The sequence below is a fragment of the Anser cygnoides genome, chromosome 14 (assembly GCF_040182565.1).
Source record: "Anser cygnoides isolate HZ-2024a breed goose chromosome 14, Taihu_goose_T2T_genome, whole genome shotgun sequence".
Taxonomy (NCBI): Eukaryota; Metazoa; Chordata; class Aves; order Anseriformes; family Anatidae; genus Anser; species Anser cygnoides.
This window is the reverse complement of record NC_089886.1, coordinates 12,450,001-12,473,007: the sequence shown is the minus strand read 5'-3', so window position 1 is coordinate 12,473,007 and position 23,007 is coordinate 12,450,001. Positions and strand designations below refer to the sequence as shown.

The following is a 23,007-nucleotide window of genomic DNA, read 5'->3' as shown; positions in this document are numbered from 1 at the left end:
AAATGACCTCAGATTGCTCCAGGAGATGTTTACATTGGACATTAGGAAAAAATTTTTGCTGAAAGGGTTGTGAAGTATTCAAACAGGCTGCCCAGGGAAGTAGTTGAGTCACCATCCTTGGAGGTCTTCAAAAAGTATGTAGATGTAGAACTTAGTGACATGGTTTAATGGTAGACTTGGCAGTGCTAGGTTAAAGGTTGGGCTAGATGATGTAAGAGGTCTTTTCCAATGATTTTTTCTAAATCATTCCAGGATTCTATGAACATGGCTGATGTCATAGCACATGTGCTAGAAAAGCCACTTTGAGCTCCATCCTTAAGAGGTCAGTGTTCAAAGGGTCCTCTTTCCAACAAAAGACCTTCATCGATGAATAATTGCCAAGGTATCCCAACTGTTATGACTGCCTTCCCTCTTCATAACAGGCAGAAAGACTTCACCAAAAGACCAATTGCCCAGCCCACATCTTCACAAAGTGCAGAAGTCTTCACCATGGACAGTTCTAAAGACATTTTTTTTTCCCACCACATTCACATGACCTAATAAAAACATTTGTGAAGAGAATAAAGGACCTGCAGCTAGGTTATACACACAGATATTTTTCAGTATTCATAGTAGTAGAGCATTTAAGGTAGATAGTAGGGAATGAATTCTCCAGAGGGGTCTCCCAAAGTTCCCAAAAAGCTCAATAACATTTCTGAAGCAAAACCTATCGAGCAGACAGACTTCAAAGAGCGTAAACCACAGCTATGTGTGGAATGAAATAACTAAAACAAGCAGAAAAAGGAGCGTCAGTCCTTCTACAGCCCCTCACACAACATTCCCTCAACATGTCACCTCAAACCTTCATAACTTCAATGCTTTTCTTTCACCTCTGGAATTTCCAAGCACATCTCAACAAAGGAAAAGTTGAACAGACAGTTTTTCAATACCATGCACTGTGCACAATGACACCATCAAGGTATACCAAGAAGGGAGCTACATTTCTCTGCAAGTTTCTAAAGAGATAAGGGATAGAGAGGAGCCGTTCTCCAACAGAGACTGGGTCATCATAAATATATCAGTAAGTGAATGTCCCTCTGCTTTAAACATATGTTATACTTCGCAGAGACATGCCTCTTCTCCTAACATCATGTTTACATCCACCACCCAGACCAAAGAAATAAATAAATAATGGAGGAGAACACACAAACACCCTGATATCTCCAGTCTTCTGCACTAGCTCTAACTTTGATGAAATACCCAGCTAGTAGCTTACATGAGCAAGGCACATGAACACATAACACATTCCCCAAAAAAGCTATGCTGCTACTGACAGCACAACCTACATGCATGGAAGAAACACCAGGAAAAGAAAATATCAGACCAGCAGTACCAGGAGACATTCAAAGAGAGAGTGTGGTAGAGAAAATCACCGGGCACGTGGCACAGTCTTCTCTCTGCATGGGAAAATTCCTCCCTAGAGCACCAAGAAATCACTGAGGTCCTGAGCTGCAAGCAAAGCACTAGAGACTTCATCTGGACTTCATTTTAAGAAATATTCATCAGCTCTCATCCTTTTTTCCATGATGTGGCCTGCTCATCTCCAATGAATATGAAACTGCAAAAGGAAAGGCCTTACTATGGGGCCATTTCTCATGTTAATTCTTGCAAACAATGAAGACAGGTTCAGTTTGAGCTTCTGTTTCATTTCCCATATATACAAATATTTGTCTCCAGATGGCTGATAGGACCTTCTCAAGACAGATAAGGATTTGCTGCAATACAAACTCCGCATTTGCAAATGTAAAAGCCCTACCCAGAAAAGGAAAATATGAAACACAACCTACCTGGGAACAAAGACCTGAAAATGGAATTATAGCTATGAAGAAACTCTTTGGCACAAAGTTACAATAGACAGAAGTGAAGTAATGAGGATTCACAAAGGAATTATAAGCCATAATACGCAGGCATCATCACTCCACATGCACAGTTTTTCTGCAAATCATTTTATTATCAGAGAATTAAAGTTACCTTTTAGGGCAGGGAAACCAGGATCAAATGGTGCATAAATGCTGCAGAAATTGTCAAAATTATGAAATCAAACTTAATACATGCTACAGAAATTGCCATTCACAATAAAATCATACCACTGCTCAAACAATATCACCTCTGACACACCTTCTTCTCAAATTTAGAACTAAAATTTCAGCCTCATTCCTCTACATTAACAGCATTCAATTGCACCACTCTCAGTAACCAGCTTCTAACTGTATGTCGGCCACTAATAAGGGCTTATCATTCAGGGACATTTTAAGGAAGCGTAAGGATATCAAAGCCTTTGTTTGCAAAGCAGTAAACTTTCAAAGTGTATGCAAGCAGCTCCCCCATTCCAACAATTAATAACAGATCTCCAAGTCTTTTCAGGGTTCTCAGCCACATTGAGGCCTACTTTTTACATGGACACAAAGGCAAAACTGTCAAAACTGCAGGACAAGAAATAGACTTCACTCTCACTCTCCAGAACCCATTCCTCAATCACACCAAATATTACGCAACACAAATTCAAGTGAGGAAGCCACAACAAAGCTGTTGCCATAGCATATGCTTCCTAGCAAAGCCTGATCCTTTCTTGAGAAGTCAATGCTCACACACTCCTCTTTTCTCCAACAACCTTTCACAAACAGCATCTCTATGCAATTTCAACTGCAGATTTTATGAGTCCTGTTCATCTGTATAACAGCCAAATAGATGTCCTAAAAGGATCACTAGTAAACAAGGCCATTATCCCAACCCATGCACAAAAACAAACCCATGCACAAAAAAGCAGTATAGATCGACACTTAAAAGACATTTCAACCCATGTTAACACTGCAACAGAAAGGCTGCATAGATTGTAGAGGAGAGGCAGCCAAATCAAACACGACACGATTAAGATTCTGCTTAAAGACAACCTCAGACTACTGATCAAGCACATGGGCTATTGGGATGATACATCTTAACCACCTGATACTCTCAAGTGTACATATACTCAGAATAGGTTAAAAAAAAAAAAAAAGGAAAACCGGCATGATACATGTCAGGGGATGAAATGAGCAACCACCTGGCATGGCGGAATGGCCCGTATAGAGCACAACTGAAAACAAAAGACCGACTCATCTCATGCTTTCTTCACCAAGAGTAATGCTGGAAGCAAAGCCCGCGCTTGACTTCCCTGAGCGAGGGGCAGCCGGGGCAGCCACCAACAACCCGCTGCCCACTGAAGCTGTGCCTTGCTCAGCAGCAAACCTCCCCGGCCACGAAGGAGAGCGGGGAGGGAAAGGCAAGGAGCAGGAAGGAAGGCAAGCGCCGAGAGGGAGGGCGTCGGGGTGTCCGGAGCCACTCACCGGGAGGGCGTCGGGCTGTGAGCCGCGGGCGCCGGCAACGTCGTCCCCGAGCAGCGGCGCGGCCTTGTCGGGCGGCGGCCGGGCCGGGAGGGTGTTGCAGCAGCTGTCGGCCGCCCAGCGCCGCTGGCTCTTGCGCGAGTCGGCGGTGAGCGACACCTCGTGCGAGTAGGAGTGCAGGAAGGCGCGGACGCCGTCGATGCCCACGAAGTGCGAGGCCGGGACGCCGCGCAAGGCGCCGCTGGCCGGCGGCAGCAGCTGCGAGCGGCGCCAGCGCCGCAGGCGCAGCGCCAGCAGCAGCAGCAGGAAGGCGAGGAAGAGGCAGGACACGGCCGCCACGGCCAGCACCAGCCAGCGCGTCAGGCTGCCGGCGGGCTCGGCCGGCGCCGCCGCGCTGCCCAGCTCTGAGAGCAGCTCGGCCACGCTCTGGGCCAGCACCACCGTCAGCGTGGCCGTGGCCGACAGCGCCGGCCGGCCCTGGTCCTTCACCACCACCACCAGGCTGTGCCTGGGCGCGTCGCGGGCCAGCGGCGAGCGCGCCGTGCGCACCTCGCCGCTGTGCAGCCCCACGCGGAAGAGCCCCGGCTCCGTCGCCTTGGCCAGCTCGTAGGACAGCCACGCGTTCTGCCCCGCGTCCGCGTCCACCGCCACCACCTTGGCCACCAGCGCGCCGGGCTCCGCCGAGCGCGGCGCCAGCTCCACGCCCGTCCAGCCCGCGCCAGGAGCCGCCGCCGCCGGCGGGTACAGCACCTGCGGCGCGTTGTCGTTCTCGTCCACGATCAGCAGCCGCACCGACACGTTGCTGCTCAGCGCCGGCGCGCCGCCGTCCTCCGCCCGCACCCACAGCCCCACCTCGCGCACCTCCTCGTAGTCGAACGAGCGCAGCGCGTACAGCGCGCCCGTCTCCGCCTGCACCGACACGTAGGACGAGAGCGGCGCGCCCCGCACACGCCCCTCCGCCAGCCGGTACCGCACGCGCGCGTTCTGCCCCCAGTCCGCGTCCCACGCCCGCACCGTCAGCACCAGCGCGCCCTCGGCGTTGTTCTCGGACAGACGGGCGCTGTAGCGCGCCTCCGCGAACACCGGCGCGTTGTCGTTCACGTCCAGCACGCGCAGCGCCAGCACCGCGCTGCTCCAAAGCGACGGCGACCCGCCGTCTGCCGCCCGCACCGTCACGTTGTACTCCGACACCTCCTCCCGGTCCAGCTCCCGCGCCGTCACCACGCTGTAGTAGCTGCCCACCGAGCTCCGCAGGCGGAACGGCACGTCGCCGACCAGCGAGCAACGCACCTCGCCGTTGGCGCCCGAGTCCCGGTCCTGCACGTGCAGCAGGGCCACCACCGTCCCCGACGGCGCGTCCTCGGAGATCTCGCTCAGCGCCGACGACACAGTCAGCTCGGGCGCGTTGTCGTTCACGTCGATCACCGAGATCGAGACTGTAGCCGTGTCGAAAAGGCCGCCGCCGTCGTGTGCCACCACCCCGAGTTCGTAGGAGTCGCTTTCCTCGAAGTCCAGGCTCCTCACCAGCCTGATCGATCCCGTCTCGGCATCCAGGTGGAAGATTTCTGATGCCAGGTCCGTCGCCTTTTTAAGCGAGTATTTCACGTTCCCGTTGAGTCCCTCGTCGGCGTCGGTGGCCGTGAGGGTGAGGAGCGTGGAGCCAACGGGCACGTCCTCGGGCACGCGCACCGCGTACACCGCCTGGCTGAACACGGGCGCGTTGTCGTTGGCGTCCAGCACAGACACGCGGATGAGCGCCGTGCCCGTCCGCGCAGGCTCGCCGCCGTCGCTCGCCATCAGCACCAGCTCGTGAAACGCCGCCTCCTCCCGGTCCAGCGCCTTGGCCAGCACCAGCTCGGGACGCTTCTCGCCGTCGGCTCCCGCCTGCACGGACAGCGAGAAGTGCTCGTCGCCGCTCAGCTCGTAGCTCTGCAGGGAATTCATTCCCATGTCCGGGTCACGAGCCTCAGCCAGGGGAAAGCGCGACCCCAGCGCTGTAGACTCGCTCATTCTAATTTCCCTTTCTGCTTCTCGGAAGCTGGGCGCATTGTCGTTAATGTCTGTGATTTCCACTTCGATCTCGTAAATTTTCATCTCGCCTTCCACGATCACCTCGCAGCGCAGTACGCATTGCTCCATCAGCCGGCACAGCTGCTCTCGGTCTAGCCTCTCCGCCGTCACCAGGTGGCCGCTGTTCGCATGCAGAGCGAAATACCGCGTCCTACCTCGGTCCAGGATGCGGGCGCCGCGGTCGCGGAACGCCCCCGGCTGCAGCGCCAGGTCCTTGGCCACGTCGCCCACGAAAGAGCCCTTGGGCAGCTCCTCGGGCACCGAGTAGCGCAGCTGCCCCCACGCCGCCTCCCACGCCGCCACCAACACGCAGCACAGCAGCGCTCGCTGCCTCCGGCCCCAGCGCCCTTCTCTCGCCGCCCACATCTCCGCCACGGCCCCGCCGCCACCGGACGCCCGCCGACAGCTCCCCGCCGCCGCCCCGACTCTTCGCCTCCGGCTCAGAGTTTCTGTCCGGTTCCCGCTTCGCCGCGGGCCCCGCCGCCGCCCGCTCTCGCCGGCCCCTCCACCTCGCTGCAGCTCGGCACCGGACCGCAAGCCGTTTGCTGCCGCGAGCGAGCGAGCCGGGCCGCAGCGGGCGGGGCTGGCTGCAGCGCTCAGCTCCTTCCTCTCCTCCGTGGTGAACAGCGGCGCCCGCAGCCGCCGCCCGGCACTGCACGCACGGCTCACAGAGAGTGCCGCTGCCCTGCCTCTTCCGCGGAAACCTTCGGGCGCCGCGGACACGGCGCCATGGCACATTCCCCTGCGACCCGGCCCAGAGCCAGTGCGGTTGTTCCCGCAACACCTTGTCCTCTTCGACGATAACGTGGAATGCATTCTGGTCTTCACGGAGGTCATGATCAGAGTGAAGGTAGAGGACTTCTCTTGATGTCCTAGTTCTAGTTCGTGACGTGAAATTATTCGTGTTAATTCGACTTTAAAGAAATTATCACTCTTACACCGAGTTTGCAGAAGGTCATTCACTTCAGCGGATTGCAGAGATTGCTATTTCAGTCCTTCTTGAATGAGAATGTCATTGTCTTTGCAGCACTTCACAAGCACCTAAATCGAACATTCATTTATAATTTTTTTCGTCATTTCAAATTCAACAGCCTATATGAAATAGTTTCCCACACGGGAACAGTTCCCCTACACCCACACGGTATTGGAGATGAGTTCCAAAAGCAAAACATTTCCCCACTGACAGTGTGCAGAGAAGAGCCAGCAACTCCCCTCAACTCTCTGAACAGTCTGTGTTCCCGCTTCACATCCCTGTTACTGAGTTAGCCAGTCTGGGCACTCATCAGTGATCATTTTACCCCACTATAATGCAGTCTTGGACATCACAACAGCTGAAGATTCTTGCCTAAGTTTCATTCACTTAAATGGATTTCCAGCAATATAACTACCCATTCACCAGAAGAAAACCCCACGGCTTTCACTGTGAAGGTGCCCATGGGAGATGTAAACACCACTGTACATGCACATATAGGAAAAGAGCACTTGAAAATGGTTTTCAGACACATGCAGGTACTTTCATTTGAGAAAAAGACAAAGAAAAAGAAAGAAATATTTCCAGCATCAAGGATCAGTCTTAGTTTCTTGATTCTGTCATGCAGAATCTTTGGATCTCATTCTATACAGTAAGTATTCACATTCATGGCTAAGAGTTCTTTTTGCACATCTAGCCTTATGCAATGCAGGATATCACACAGACAGGCAGGCCCTCTGTAGCCAGTCTTCCTAGAGATGAGAACATCCCACAGAAAGCTGGAATTGGCCTGAAGCACTCCACACAATCTTGTATCATGTTCCTCTGTATCACCGGTGTCCCACTGGAGGATGAGACATAATGTGGGTGTGCAGTCCTTCAGGACCTCCTGCTATCACTTAAAGGCAGCAATGGGTAGGAAATTGTGCCTGTCTTCTCCACAGTTTCCTTCCTGCAAAGCAGTAGCTTGTCTCACTCAGTTATTTCTGATTCTAAGCATAAGAAAACAAAAAACCCCAACAGATCTATGTTAGGTAAACATTTCAGACATTATGCAGACATGGCTCTTCCTGGAGAAGTCATTCCCAGAGCACTTGGAAGTCACTGACAACTCAAGCTTAATTCTTATGCAGCACGCTTGGACATCCAGGGGTATTGGTTTGAAGACACATGCAGAGAAGAATGTCATCCCCTTTGGGGACATAGAGGAAAAGGTCATAGTGAAATGGGCACAAACCTTGACACATTGCAAGGAATCAAATGTTGCGCAGCCAAATGCCCTGCTGACTCTTCCGTCTTCCTTGCTGGAATCCAGACTTTTGCCATTCCCCTGCTTAAGCACTTCTTTCTTGGGCCAAGGAGCAAGAAAGACCATATCTAAACTTTGGTCAACTAACACAAGCAGGGATTTGAACAACTGTACAAAAGTGACAAAGAAACTATTTAAGACATTTCTTGTCATCTGGGAAGTCTCCTTTGACTGGTTCCTTCCCTTACAAATGTGATCCTGGTGACTGCACCACTTGAATATTCTGGTCTTGCTTTCATTTTACTTCAATTTCCAACAAAATATTTATGAATACACCTGAAGAAAACCCAATGGCACTTATGGGAAGGGAACAAAGCACCATGGGAGACAAGAACATAGGTGGACATGCAGGCATAAGATGATGACACTGCTTGGGATCAGTTAGAGCTCTAGATCAGTGCTTCCAGAGGACACCTACTCCCACAACACCCTTGTGCTCTTCTTTGCCTTCACCTTCATAAATGGTGGTGACTCCAGATGCACCCTTTCACCTCTTTCCCCTACATAGTCACTTTTTGCCAACTACTTTATTCTCAGGGGAACATCATTGCCTCTAAGGACAGAGACACCATGATCAGAACAGAAATGACACAGCCCCTGGCATCAGGTATGAAACAAAAGCATTCCCCATCCAAAGACACACTGACCCAACTATTTTCCAGGCTCTAAGCCTGCTTCTCAGCCTCTGTACTCTGCAGTCACAGTCTTTGTCTGCATCACGGGCAACATCCTATTCCTCAGCATTGGTGAGAGAAGAAAGAAAAGGGCATATAATTCTCTGACATTTTACTGAAAGAGAAATATATCACAGTAGTTCTATCCACTGGATTACACATTCAGGGTCTGGAAGGAAACTGCTCCCCTCGTCCCACCATTCTAACAGATCTTCCAATCTTTTTAGGGGTCTCTGCCAAATTCAGGCGCAGTTTAGACACTGGCAGCAAACAAGGCAAAAATGTGAAAACTACACAACTGAAGGATTTCACTGTCACTCTACAGGTGTTCTTTTTTTGATCTGTCCCAACATTATGTAGAATGAAATACAAGGGATGTACTTGCAACACTCAGGAAGACTATAAAGATGTTGTGAGGCTGTGCATAGAGTAAATTAGAAGGGCTAAAGCCCAGCTGGAGCTCAAGATGGCTACAAGACAAGGAATTTTTTTTTATACATACATAAACAAGAAAAAGAGGACTAAGGAGAATCTCTATCTCTTTTTGGAATTGAGGGGAAATATTGACAAGAGGTGAGCTCTTTAATGCCTTTTTGGCTTCAGTCTTCAGAAGCAAGACCAATTTTTCGCTGGGTATCCTGTTCCCTGACCACCTGGTAGATAAGAACAGAGAGCAGAATGAAGACCTCATAATCCACAAGGAAATGGTCAGTGAGCTGCTAAACTACTTAGACATATGCAAGTCTATGGGGCCAGAAGGAATCCATCTGGGGGTTCAGAGGGAGCTGGTGAAAGTGCTTACCAAGCCACTTTCCATCATTTATCAGCAGTCCTGGCTATCTGGAGAGGTCCCTGTCGACTGGTGGCTAGCAAATGTGATGCCCATCTACAAGAAGGGCCAGAAGCACAATCCAGGAAACTACAGGCCTGTCAGTGCTGGGGAAGTTCATGGAGCAGAATATCTTCAGTGCCATCAAATGGCCCTTAGAGGGCAACCAGGTGGTCAGGCTAGGTCAATGGGGCTTAATGAAAGATGGGTCCTCCTTCACAAATCCGATCTTCTTCTGTTCAAGGTGATGTGCCAAGTGGATTAGAGAAAGGCTGTGGATTTGGTCTACCTTGACTTCAGTAAGGCTTTTGAACACTCATTCCCACAGCATTCTCCTGCAGAAACTGTCTGCTCATGGCTCGGGCGGGTGTACACTTCATTGGCTTAAAAGCTGTCTGGGTGGCCAGGCACAAAGAGTCGTGGTGAATGGCGTTAAATCCAGATGAAGTCCGGTCACAAGTGCTATTGCCCAGTGCTCAGTATAGGGGACAATTCTCTTCAATATCTTTATCAAAATCTGGATGAAGGGATTGAGTGCACCCTCTGTACGTTTTCGGATGACAGCAAGTTAGGCTTGAGCGTAGATCTGCTCAAGGGTAGGAAGACTCTGCAGAGGGATCTGGATAGGCTGGACCAATGGGCCGATGCCAGCAGTATGTGGTTCAATAAGTCTAAGTGACAGGTCCTGTACTCGGGTTCAGACAACCCCATGCAACACTATAGGCTGGAGGAAGAGTGGCTGGAAAGCTGCCCAGTGGACAGGGGAGGTATTGGTCAATAGCCAGTTGAATATGAAGCCAGCAGTGTGCTCAGGTGGCCAAGAGGGCCAAGAGCATTCTGGCTTACATCAGAAATATTCTGGCCAGCAGGACTAGGGAAGTGATTGTCCCTCAGTACCCACCTCTGTTGAGGTAGCACCTCGAATACTGTGTTCAGTTTTGGACCCCTCACTACAGAAACGCTATCGAGTTCCTGAAGCAGGTCCAAAGGTGGGTAACAGAGCTGCTGAGGGTTTTAGAGAACAAATCGTATGAGGAGTCGCTGAGGAAGGTGGGGTTGCATGGACTGGAGAAAAGGGGACTCAGAGTAGACCCTATAATGATCTACAATTACCTTAAAGGATGCTACAGCAAAGTGGGGTGGCCCTCTTCTCCCAAGCACCAAGCAACAAGATGAGTGGAGATGGCCTGAAATTGCACCAGAGGACGTTCAGGTTGCATATTAGGAAAGATTTCTTCCCTGAAAGGGTTGTGAAGTATACAAACAGGCTGCCCAGGGAAGTTGTTTAGTCACCATCCTTGGAGATCTTAAAAAGCATGTAGATGTAGACCTCAGTGACATCCTATAATGGTGGACTTCGCAGTGCTAGGTTAAAGGTTGGGCTAGATGATCTAAGAGGTCTTTTCCAACCAAAAGGATTCCAGGATTCTATGAACATGGCTGTTGTCACAGCACATGTCTGCTAGCAAAGCCACTTCCAGCTGCATTCTTGAGAGGTCAGTGTTCAAAGGCTCCTCTTTCCACCAAGAGACCTTCACACATGAAGAATTCCCAAACTACTTCCAACTGTTGTAATTGTCTTCCCTCTTCATAACAGACAAAAGGATGTCATCAAACGACAAATTGCCCAGCCCCTTTCTTCACAATGTCCACAAGGACTACACCATGGACAACTCTAAAGACAATTTTTTTTTTCACCACATTAATGTGACCTAGTAAAAACATTGTGAAGAGAATAAATGATATGCAGCTGGGTTATACACATGGATATTTTTCAGTATTCATAGTAGTAGAGCATGTACGGAGAATTCATTCCCCAGAAGGCTCTTCCAAAGATCTCAAAAAAGCTCAATAATATTTCTTGCACAAAACATATTGAACAGACAGACTTGAAAGTGTGTAAATCACAGCAATGCATGGAATTAAATAACTAAAACAATCAGAGAAAACAGCATCTGTCCTTCTACAGCCCCTCACACAATATTCTCCGAACACATCACCTTAAACCTTTCACAACCTCAGTGCTTTTCTTTCACCCTCAGAATTTCCAAACACATCTCACCAAGGGAAATGTTGAACAGACTGTTTCCCAATACAACTCACTGCACACAACCACACCATCAAGGTATACCAAAAAGGGAGGTACATTTCTCTGCAAGTTTCTAAAGCATACTAAAGAGATAAGGGGAAAGACAGAGAGGATTCATTCTCCAAGAGAGACTGGGTCATTGTAAATATATTTGTATGGGAATGTCCCTCTCCTTTAAGAGCGTGCGCTGCTCCACACAGACATGCCTCTTCTACTAACATCATATTTACATTCACTCCCCAGACAAAAGAAATGGAAGAGAAAACACTAGTACCCTCACATCTCCAGCTTTCCACACCAGCTCTAACTCTTGAAGTACTCAGCTGGTGGTTTACACGAGGAAGGCCCATGAACACATAACACATTCCTCAACAAGTCTATGCTGCTGCTGATCACTCCTCCTACACACCTACACAAAAGACCAGGAAAACATAAAATCAGAGAAGCAGCACAAGGAAGCACCTAAAGAGAAAGTGTGGTAGAGGAACTCACCAGGAGGCTGTCACAGACTTCTCTGCAGGCACCAAATTTCCTCTCTAAGGGACCTGGAAGTCAAGGAGGTCTTTCTTGCAACTATGCACTAGGGGACTTCATTGTAAGAACAGTGCATCACCTCTCATCATTGTTTCTACAATGTGGTCCGCTTATCTCCAACGAATACGAAACTGTAAAGGCCTTAACATGGGACCCTTTCTCATGCTATGTCTTGTGAGCAATTAAGAGAGATTCAGTTTTAGCTTGTGTTTCATTTTTGTCACACATAATATTCTATCTTCTCTTACCCATGTCAGGCGCTGGCAAATGTATTCCATTCAGTGACCTTTAAAGGACACGTAACACAGCTGTAAATATTCAAGCTGTATGGAATACAGCTATCCCAACCCCACAATTATTTCAGATCTTCCAATCTCTTAAACATTCTCTGTCACACTGAGGCCTAGCTTAGAGTATAACAGTGAACAAGGCAAAAATAGGAAAACTACAGTAAAACTTCTGTTAGCAAAGACACTTCCAGAGACATTCCAAGATGACAATGTTCAAAGAGTGTGATGAGAAATCAAAGCCTCCAAGGCCACTACACACATGAAGAATTCCCAGACTACTCCCAATGTTATCATTGCCTTCCCTCTTCATCACAGCCAGAAGGACATCATCAAAAGACCAATTGGCCAGCCCTTTTCTCCACAACGGGCACAAAGACTACACTGTGGAGAGCTCCAAAGACAATTTTATTTTCACCACATTATCACGATATAATAATAAACACTGTGAAGAGAATAAATGATATGCAGCTAAAGGGACATTTCTGAGTATTCAGAGTAGAAGGGCATGTAAGGTAGATAGCAGGGAATGAATTCCCCAGAAGGTCTTCCTGAAGCTTCCACCATAAGGAAAATAGCAATTCTAATGCTAAATCTATTCATCAGGAAGTTTTCAAAGTGCTTGAACCACAGCTGTGTGCCTAATGGAACAACCTTAAGACGGGAGAGAAACATCTGTTTTCCACAGCACCTCAAAAAGTGTTTACTTACCGTTTCCTCTCAAACCTTCCAGAACCTCAATATATTTTTTTTCACCATCTGAATTTCCAAGCACATCTCAACAAAGGAAAAATAAGCAGACCATTTCCCAATACCACTCACTGTACACAAACACACCATCAAGGTATACCAAGAAGGGAGGTGCATTTCTCCACAATTTTCTAAAACACACCAAGGGTCTAAGAGGAAAGAGAGAGGAGACATCCTCCAGCAGAAACTTAGTCATTGGGATTGTCTTTGGGGGGGGGAATCTCCCCCTCCTTTAAGCATAAGCACTGCTCCACAAATACACGCCTCTTCCACTAACATCATGTTTACATCCATTCCCGAGAAACAAAATAAGAAGAGAACGCAAAAGTATACTCACATCTCCAGCCTTCCATACCTGCTCTAACTCTGATGAAGTACCATCTAATGGTTTACATGAGCAAAACCCATGAACACATAGCGCATTCCTCAACACAGCTATGCTGCTACTGATAACTCAACCTACACACAGACAAAAGGCCAGGAAAAGATAAAACCAGAGAAACATCACAAGGAAGCATTCAAAACAAAAATGTGGTAGAGAAAATCACTGAGCATGTGGCACAGTCTTCTCTCTGCACAGGAAAGTTCCTCCCTAGATCACCAAGAAATGACTGAGGTCTTAAGCTGCAAGCAAAGCCCTAGAATGTTCATCTGGACTTCATTCTAAGAAATGTTCATCCGCTCTCTTCTGTTTTTCCATTTTGTGTTCGTCTCATCTTGAAAGAATATAAAACTGTACATGTAAAGGCCTTAGTATGGGACCCTTTCTCATGCTAAGTCTTGCGAACAATAAACACAGATTCAGTCTGACCTTCTGTTTCGCTTCCTTTATACACAAATATTTGTCTCCAGGTGGCTGATAGGACCTTCTCAAGGGTGATCAGGATTTGCTGCAATACTAACTTTGTATTTGCAAATGTAAAAGGCATATCCAGGAATGGGAAATATGAAGCACAGCCTTCCTGCAAACAAAGACCTGAACATGGAATTATAACAAGGGAGAAACACTATACCCTAATGCAGGTAGGGGTTGATTAATGAGGATTGTCACAGGTATCAGAAACCATTATACTCAGACATCATAGCTCTACATACACAGTTTATGTGCAGAACATTTTGGTAGCAGAGGATTAGCATTGCCTTTCAGGATAGTGAATCCAGGATAAATTGGTGCATAAATGCTAAAGAAATTTGCATTCACAATGAAATCAAACCACTGTCCAAACAATATCATTGCTGACACACCTGTTTTCTGCATTCAGAACCAACCACTCACCCTCATTCCTCTGCATTCACAGCAGTTGCACCGCTCTCAATAACCAAATTCTGGCTGTATATCAGCCACTGATAAGGGCTTATCATTCCGGGGCATTTTAGGGAAACATAAGGATATCAAAGACTTTCACCTCAGAGCAGTAAAGTTTCAAGGTATGTATGTGAACAGCTTCCCCAAGTCCAAAAACTGATAACAAATCTTCCAGTCTTTTAAGGGTTCTCTGCCACACTGAGGCCTACTTTTGACATTGACAACAAACAAGGCAAAAATGCAAAAACTGCAGGACATGAAAAGAACTTCACTCTCAGTCTTGACACTCCATTCCTAAATCTAAACAAATATTATACGACAGAAGTTGAAGCAATGAAGCCATGATACAACGGTTGCAATGGCATGTGCTTGCTAGTAAAGTCTCTTCAGTTCTGATGAAGTCAATGCTCAAACACTCCTCTTTCCTCCAAAACCCTTTCGCACACAGCACACCATGAATAGAACATTTAGGATTGTCTTTCTGATATTCATTACAGGAAAACAGACATTTCTGTCCTCAGAAGATCTTCATGCAGTAAAAGATACACTGGGAGAGCATAGAGGAGAAGCAGACAAATGAAAGATGGTCACATTAAGACACTTTTTAAGACAGCCTCACACTACGGATCAAGCATATGGGCTATCAGGATGATGTACCCTAACCACCTGATAATCTCAAGTGTACATATACTCAGAACAGGTAAAAACAAAAGGAAAACCTGCATGATACATGTCAGGGGATGAAAGGAGCAACGAGCTGGAAGGGGAAAAAACGTTAGAAGTCCATCTCGAGCAAAGTTGCAGGTGGAAACCATCTCTCGTCCCCTGCCTTCCACGCCAAGTGTAACACTGGCAGCAGAGCCTGTGCGTAGATTCCCTGAGCCAGAGCCAGTCACCCACAACCCAATACCCAACGAAGCTGTGCCTCGCTCAGCAGCAAACCTCCCCGGCCACGAAGGAGACCGGGGACAGAAAGGAAAGGAGCAGGAAGGGAGGCAAGCGCCGAGAGGGAGGGCGTCGCGGTGTCCGGAGCCACTCACCGGGAGGGCGTCGGGCTGTGCGCCGCGGGCGCCGGCAACGTCGTCCCCGAGCAGCGGCGCGGCCTTGTCGGGCGGCGGCCGGGCCGGGAGGGTGTTGCAGCAGCTGTCGGCCGCCCAGCGCCGCTGGCTCTTGCGCGAGTCGGCGGTGAGCGACACCTCGTGCGAGTAGGAGTGCAGGAAGGCGCGGACGCCGTCGATGCCCACGAAGTGCGAGGCCGGGACGCCGCGCAAGGCGCCGCTGGCCGGCGGCAGCAGCTGCGAGCGGCGCCAGCGCCGCAGGCGCAGCGCCAGCAGCAGCAGCAGGAAGGCGAGGAAGAGGCAGGACACGGCCGCCACGGCCAGCACCAGCCAGCGCGTCAGGCTGCCGGCGGGCTCGGCCGGCGCCGCCGCGCTGCCCAGCTCCGAGAGCAGCTCGGCCACGCTCTCGGCCAGCACCACCGTCAGCGTGGCCGTGGCCGACAGCGCCGGCCGGCCCTGGTCCTTCACCACCACCACCAGGCTGTGCCTGGGCGCGTCGCGGGCCAGCGGCGAGCGCGCCGTGCGCACCTCGCCGCTGTGCAGCCCCACGCGGAAGAGCCCCGGCTCCGTCGCCTTGGCCAGCTCGTAGGACAGCCACGCGTTCTGCCCCGCGTCCGCGTCCACCGCCACCACCTTGGCCACCAGCGCGCCGGGCTCCGCCGAGCGCGGCGCCAGCTCCACGCCCGTCCAGCCCGCGCCCGGAGCCGCCGCCGCCGCCGCCGCCGGCGGGTACAGCACCTGCGGCGCGTTGTCGTTCTCGTCCACGATCAGCAGCCGCACCGACACGTTGCTGCTCAGCGCCGGCGCGCCGCCGTCCTCCGCCCGCACCCACAGCCCCACCTCGCGCACCTCCTCGTAGTCGAACGAGCGCAGCGCGTACAGCGCGCCCGTCTCCGCCTGCACCGACACGTAGGACGAGAGCGGCGCGCCCCGCACACGCCCCTCCGCCAGCCGGTACCGCACGCGCGCGTTCTGCCCCCAGTCCGCGTCCCACGCGCGCACCGTCAGCACCAGCGCGCCCTCGGCGTTGTTCTCGGACAGACGGGCGCTGTAGCGCGCCTCCGCGAACACCGGCGCGTTGTCGTTCACGTCCAGCACGCGCAGCGCCAGCACCGCGCTGCTCCGCAGCGACGGCGACCCGCCGTCCGCCGCCCGCACCGTCACGTTGTACTCCGACACCTCCTCCCGGTCCAGCTCCCGCGCCGTCACCACGCTGTAGTAGCTGCCCACCGAGCTCCGCAGGCGGAACGGCACGTCGCCGACCAGCGAGCAACGCACCTCGCCGTTGGCGCCCGAGTCCCGGTCCTGCACGTGCAGCAGGGCCACCACCGTCCCCGAAGGCGCGTCCTCCGAGATCTCGCTCAGCGCCGACGACACAGTCAGCTCGGGTGCGTTGTCGTTCACGTCGATCACCGAGATCGAGACTGTAGCCGTGTCAAAAAGGCCGCCGCCGTCATGTGCCTGAACCTCCAGTTCGTAGGAGTCGCCTTCCTCGAAGTCCAGGCTCCTCACCAGCCTGATCGATCCCGTCTCGGCATCCAGGTGGAAAATTTCTGATGCTATGTCCATCGCTGTCTTAAGCGAGTATTTCACGTTCCCGTTGAGTCCCTCGTCGGCGTCGGTGGCCGTGAGGGTGAGGAGCGTGGAGCCAACGGGCACGTCCTCGGGCACGCGCACCGCGTACACCGCCTGGCTGAACACGGGCGCGTTGTCGTTGGCGTCCAGCACAGACACGCGGATGCGCGCCGTGCCCGTCCGCGCAGGCTCGCCGCCGTCGCTCGCCATCAGCACCAGCTCGTGAAACGCCGCCTCCTCCCGGTCCAGCGCCTTGGCCAGCACCACCTCGGGACGCTTCTCCCCGTCGGCTCCCGCCTGCACGGACAGCGAGAAGTGCTCGTCGCCGCTCAGCTCGTAGCTCTGTAGGGAATTCACTCCCACGTCCGGGTCACGAGCTTTAGACAAGGGAAAGCGCGAGCCGGGAGCTGTCATCTCGCTCATTCTCAGTTCCATTTCGGACTCTCGGAAACTTGGCGCGTTGTCGTTTATGTCCGTGATTTCCACTTCGATCTCGTAAATTTTCATCTCGCCTTCCACGATCACCTCGCAGCGCAGTACGCATCGCTCCACCAGCCGGCACAGCTGCTCTCGGTCTAGCCTCTTCGCCGTCACCAGGTGGCCGCTGTTCCCATGCAGAGCGAAATACCTCGTCCTACCTCGGTCCAGGATGCGGGCGCCGCGGTCGCGGAACGCCCCCGGCTGCAGCGCCAGGTCCTTGGCCACGTCGCCCACGAAAGAGCCCTTGGGCAGCTCCTCGGGCACCGAGTAGCGCAGCTGCCCCCACGCCGCCTCCCACGCCGCCACCAACACGCAGCACAGCAGCGCTCGCTGCCTCCGGCCCCAGCGCCCTTCTCTCGCCGCGCACATCTCCGCCACGGCCCCGCCGCCACCGGACGCCCGCCGACAGCTCCCCGCCGCCGCCCCGACTCTTCGCCTCCGGCTCTGGATCAGAATCTCGCTCCGGTTTCCGCCCCCGGCTCCGACTCAAGATAGTCGCTTTGGCTTAGACTGTTGCTCCTCCTCCTGCTCCGGTTCCCGTCCCCGACTCCGGCTCCGCCGCCGTCCGCTCTCGCTGGCCCCTCCGCCTCGCTGCAGCACGGCTCCGCACCGCGTGGCCGCTTGCAGCCCGCCCGGCCGCAGAGACAGCCAGCGAGCGGATGAGCCGGCCGCTGTTGCGGCCGAGCGAGCCGAGTCGCCGCGGGCGGGGCTGGCTGCAACGCTCCGCTCCTTCCTCTCCTCCGTGGTGAACAGCGGCGCCCGCAGCCACCGCCCGGTACTGCAAGGGTGAGACCGCCTCTTTTATGTGACTTACAGATCCTTAGCTGAATATTATTCGTGGTTTTTTTTGTGTGTTTTTTTTTTTTTCAGTGTATTTATATTTGTGTCATAGTTTGCGGACTGGCTGCATATTTAATTGCCAGTCAGGATGCCTCAAGGTCGGTTGTGGTCTTAGAGTTTACTGGGGTTATCTGACTATTACTGGTATACCTACTATAACAAAGTCTTGTAATCAGTTAATTTTCTTGCAGATTCTGCTAGGTTTCATAAGACATCCTAACACCTTACCTTACCAATTAATTTAAATCTTTCTGCTGGAGGTGAAGAGCCATACAGAGCTTTCACCAAACGATACTGGTAGACTGAGAGAGGAGGAGGTATGAAGGTAAAGGAGTACTCCGTTTGTCGTGGAGTATACACAGTATAAGTCATTAGAGCACCGTTCGAGGACGAGAGAACAAAAGCAGAGGTTCAAAGAAGGTGACACATCTCTAGGGACAGGATGAGATGAGCACAGTGTCTCAAGTGACTTACCATGAGGATGAAAAATTAAACACAGAAGTCAGTCGTGAATGAAAAGGATGATTACCAGTACTTTTTTCTTGGAGCAACCTTCCATCATAACTGAACAGGATAGGCACTCAGGAATGGGACAAACGTTGGAAATATGCATCTCTACATACGTTTCGATGGAGATATGAACATCTGTACAGCTAAACATAGAAATAAGACTTGAAGTTTACAGACATTCAGCGAGGTTTCTGAAGCCAGCAGCACTATCTACCAGCTGTCCACACACATTGATCTGCTCTTCCCTCAAAGATCAAGCACAGCCCCCTCATCCCTGTCAAGCTTTGAACACAAGCATCCCCAAGTTATCCAAGATGATCCAGTACCAAACAACAAACACCAACACTATCGATTAGATCCAAGAACGTCTTTTTTTGGAAGAAGATTTGAGAAAAAGAATTCTGCAGAACAAAACGTCAATCACATTCTCCAGTGTTGACATGCACCATCAGTAGATCTCTTTATATCATACCATGGGCCACAATCACTGTTACAAACTTGTATTACTTTGTATAGAATGAGCTTAATGGGCAGTACGTCTCCACTTAGCCTTCCACTGTAATCACTGATGAACTAAGAAGAGAACTAACTGCTGGCTGTTAAAAAAGGGGGCAATTTTTCTCTCTGTCAGTTAAACGCAGAACAGCTGTTCAAAACAGATAACGGAAAAACTGAAGATCAAAAACGAATACATTCGCGTGAAGTTAACAAAGTCTCAGAAGATGCAATAGGCTTACAGACCTGTGGTGCGCCGGGGTCGTCGGACGGTTCTCCCGGGCCGGCGCTGCTGCTCGGGCTCGGCTTCCCGGAGGGCTCCCCCCTCAGAAGGTCCTCGGCGGCCAGGCTGGGTAGCCGGGCGGGAGGCAGCAGGCACGCGCCCTCGGCGACGGCACGGCCCGGCGCCACGCGCAGGTTGTAGGAGGAGGGCAAGGTGCCCTCGCAGAAGTCGGCCGGCACTGCGGGGCCGGCCGACGAGAAGCGCTGCGCGTCCAGGCAGCGCAGGACGGCCGGAGGCCCGGCCCGGCGCAGCCGCGACAGAACGGCCAGCGCTACGATCAGCAGGAACAAGGCGGAGAGCAGCGCCAGTGCCAGCACCAGGGAGAATTGCAGCTCCGCCGGCGAGGCGGCTGCTGCTGGCTGCTCGCTCAGCTCCGGCAGCGCCTCCTGCAAGCTCTCGGCCAACACCACGTGCAGCGTGGCCGTGGCCGACAGCGCCGGCTGCCCGTGGTCCTTCACCACGGCCACCAGCCGCTGCTTCGCCGCGTCCCGCTCCGACACGGCCCGCGCCGTGCGCACCTCGCCGCTGTGCAGCCCCACGCGGAAGAGCCCCGGCTCCGGCGCCTGCACCAGCTCGTAGGACAGCCACGCGTTGCGCCCCGCGTCCGCGTCCACCGCCACCACCTTAGCCACCAGGTAGCCGGCCTCGGCCGAGCGCGGCACCACCTCGAACGGCACCGCGCTCGCGCCCGCGCCGCCGCTCGCCGCCCCGCCCGCCGCCGCCGGCCACAGCACCCGCGGCGCGTTGTCGTTGCGGTCCAGCACGAAGACGCGCACCGTCGCCGTCGCGCTGCGCGCCGGCGTCCCGCCGTCCTGCGCCCGCACCGCCACGGCGAACTCGCGGCACTGCTCGTAATCGAAGGAGCGCTGCGCGTACACCGCGCCGCTCCGCGCCTCCACCGACACGTACGGCGCCGCCGCGCCCGCGCCGTCGCCCTCCAGCCAGTAGCTCACGAGCCCGTTGGCACCCGCGTCCGCGTCCCGCGCGCGCACCCGCAGCACCGGCGCGCCCGCCTCGTTGTTCTCCGCCACGTAGGCGCTGTAGGCGGCCTCCTCGAACACCGGCGCGTTGTCGTTCACGTCCGACACCTCCAACGCCAACGCCGCGCGGCTCGACAGCGCCGGGCTGCCGTGGTCTCTGGCAGTGATTGTGATGTTGTAAGCAGAGATTTTTTCTCTGTCTAAACTACTCTCAATTACGAGTTTGTAGGTGTTCTCTGATGACTCTGCTAGTCTGAAAGGCAAATCACCGTCGACGTTACAGGTCACTTCTCCGTTATCTCCAGAGTCTCTGTCACGAACATTGATCACAGCTATAACTGTGCTCGAGACCGAATCTTCGGGTACCGGGTTCAAGATAGGAAGGAGGGTAAGGCTTGGAGCGTTGTCGTTCACGTCTATAATGTCTATGTGTACTTTGGCGTGTGCACTCAGCCCACCCCCGTCCTTGCCTTCAACAGTCGCTTCATAATATTTCATGTCTTCGTAATCTAAGGGACCAGTAATCTTCACGTCCCCTGTCTTGGGGTCCAGACTGAAGGTCTGGCGAGCACTGTTAGCGATGTGACTGAAGCAATAGGTAATGTCTGCATTTGTACCTTCGTCGCTGTCAGTGGCTTTCACCTGAAAAGCTAAGGAGCCCTCTGGCAGGTTTTCCAGGAGTCGAATCTTGTAGATCTCTTTGGTGAATAGCGGCGGATTGTCATTTGCGTCGGTCACATCAATCTTAATCTGGGCTGTCCCAGATCGGACTGGATCCCCGCCATCCACCGCCGTCAGTATCAAATGGTGATTTCTCTGTTTTTCTCGATCTAAATTTTTCTCCAGTAGCAACTCCGCGTGTTTCTTTCCATCGGGACTCTCCTTCACTACAAGGGAGAAGAGCGGATTGGGGGTAAGTTGGTAGTTTTGCAATGAGTTCGCCCCAATGTCGGGGTCTCTGCTACTGTCCAGGGGGAACCTGGTCCCGGGAGGAGTGGACTCGATCATTTCTATGGCAACAAATTCTCTGTCAAAGTGCGGTGCATTGTCATTGATATCCTGGATAGCTACGCTCACATGATATATATTGAAAGGGTTTTCCACGACAACTTCCAAACTTAGGACACAAGGCGACACATCCCCGCAGATGCCCTCTCGGTCTATCCTCTCGTTTACAAGTAGATTTCCATTATCTGCCCCCACAGAGAAGTATTGCTTTTCATCACCGGAGACAATCCGCAGCCGGCGTACCGGCATCTCGGCCGGGCTCAGCCCCACGTCCCGCGCCAGCGGCCCCACCAGCGAGCCCCTGCTCAGCTCCTCGGGGATCGCGTAGCGGAGCTGCTCCGGCGCCGCCCGGCAGCACAGCGGCAGCAGCACGGCCAACAGCTCTACCAACAGTGCGACCCGCCCGGCGGCTCCGCGGCTCCGTGCTGTCGGTCGGATCTCCATTCTCTGCTTTGCTGAAGCGTAGTCTGCAGACGACTTGAAAATATGCTTGCCAAGCGGCTGAATCAATGCCAGAGAAAAGCAAATACATGAAATCCTTACTGCCGGTCGGAGGACGAGCTGGAGCCGGGCAGGGTCGTCCTGCTTCTCTCTGCTCTGCTCTGTGCGGAGCGGCTTTGCGTGGGCGCCAGAGCCGGAAGGCGCCAGCGGCGGAGCGGCTTCTCCGTGTTGGCCAACAGTGACACCCTGAGTCCGCGCCTAAGAACCGCAGCCCGAATTGTATGCCATTCGTTTTCTTAAACCCCACTCCAACACGAGTAGGGAATCACGCACGCTGTCAGTAGAGCAAAACAGAAGACTTGCATATGCACGGAAGCTGTGCATCTGGTGTCTCTCTGGGATCTCCACTGGCACCGGAATTAACATTGTCGGTGACATGGACAGTGGGATTAAGTGCACCTTCAGCAAGTCTGCAGACGACACCAAGCTGAGCAGTGCAGTCAACACACTGGAGGGAGCGAGTTCAGGATCCAGAGGAACCTGTACAGGCTTCAGAGGCGGTCCCATGAGAACCTCATGAAGATCAACAAGGCCAAGTGCAATGTTCTGCACCTGAGGAGGGTCAATCCTAAACATGAATACAGGCTAGACAAGGAGTAGATTGAGAGCAGCCCTGTGGAGGAGGACTTGAGACTGCTGGTGGATGAAAAACGGAATATGAGCCAGCAATGTTTGCATGCAGCCCAGAAAGCCAGTTACATGCTGGGCTGTATCAAAACAAGTGTAACTAGCAGGTCGAGGGAGGTGATTCTCCCCCATACTCCAATCTTGTGAGACCCCTCTTAGAGTGATGCATTCAGCTTTGGGTCCCCCCAGCACAAGAAGGACATGGGCCTGTTGGAGCATGTCCAGAGGAGAGCCGTGAAGATGATCAAAGGGTTGGAACACCTCTCCTATGAAAACAGCCAAAGACAGTTAGAGCTGTTTAGCCTAGAGAAGAGAAGGCTCCAGGGAAATCTTATAGAGGTCTTCCAATACTTAAAGGGGGCCTACAGGAAAATTTGTGAGAGACTTTATCAGAAAGTGTAGTGGCAGGACAAGGGGTAATGGTTTAAAATTAAAGAGGGTAGATTTAGGTTAGACATTAGGAATAAATTTTT

At 52.5% G+C, this 23,007-nt stretch overlaps 3 protein-coding genes across 3 annotated transcripts in view; all 3 read right to left on the bottom strand.

Annotated features, from left to right (window-relative positions):
- The window catches only part of LOC106034313 (protocadherin gamma-C5-like), a 184,988-nt gene extending 162,995 nt beyond the window's left edge, over positions 1–21,993 (bottom strand). Inside the window, exon 1 of the mRNA XM_066977057.1 lies at positions 19,382–21,993. Within this exon, the coding sequence (XP_066833158.1) occupies positions 19,382–21,850 (2,469 nt within the window). The 5' untranslated portion in view covers positions 21,851–21,993. The remainder of the gene's footprint in view (positions 1–19,381) is intronic.
- Positions 1,970–6,039, bottom strand: LOC136786370 (protocadherin gamma-A10-like). Its single transcript, XM_066977071.1, has one exon. It carries the CDS (start codon positions 5,793–5,795, stop codon positions 3,132–3,134), a length of 2,664 nt encoding a protein of 887 aa, XP_066833172.1. The 5' UTR covers positions 5,796–6,039; the 3' UTR covers positions 1,970–3,131.
- On the bottom strand, positions 14,330–18,002 carry LOC136786365 (protocadherin gamma-A10-like). Its single transcript, XM_066977066.1, has one exon. The coding sequence runs from the start codon at positions 17,657–17,659 to the stop codon at positions 14,798–14,800; it is 2,862 nt and encodes a 953-aa protein (XP_066833167.1). The 5' UTR covers positions 17,660–18,002; the 3' UTR covers positions 14,330–14,797.
- Positions 21,994–23,007: the final 1,014 nt, after the last annotated feature.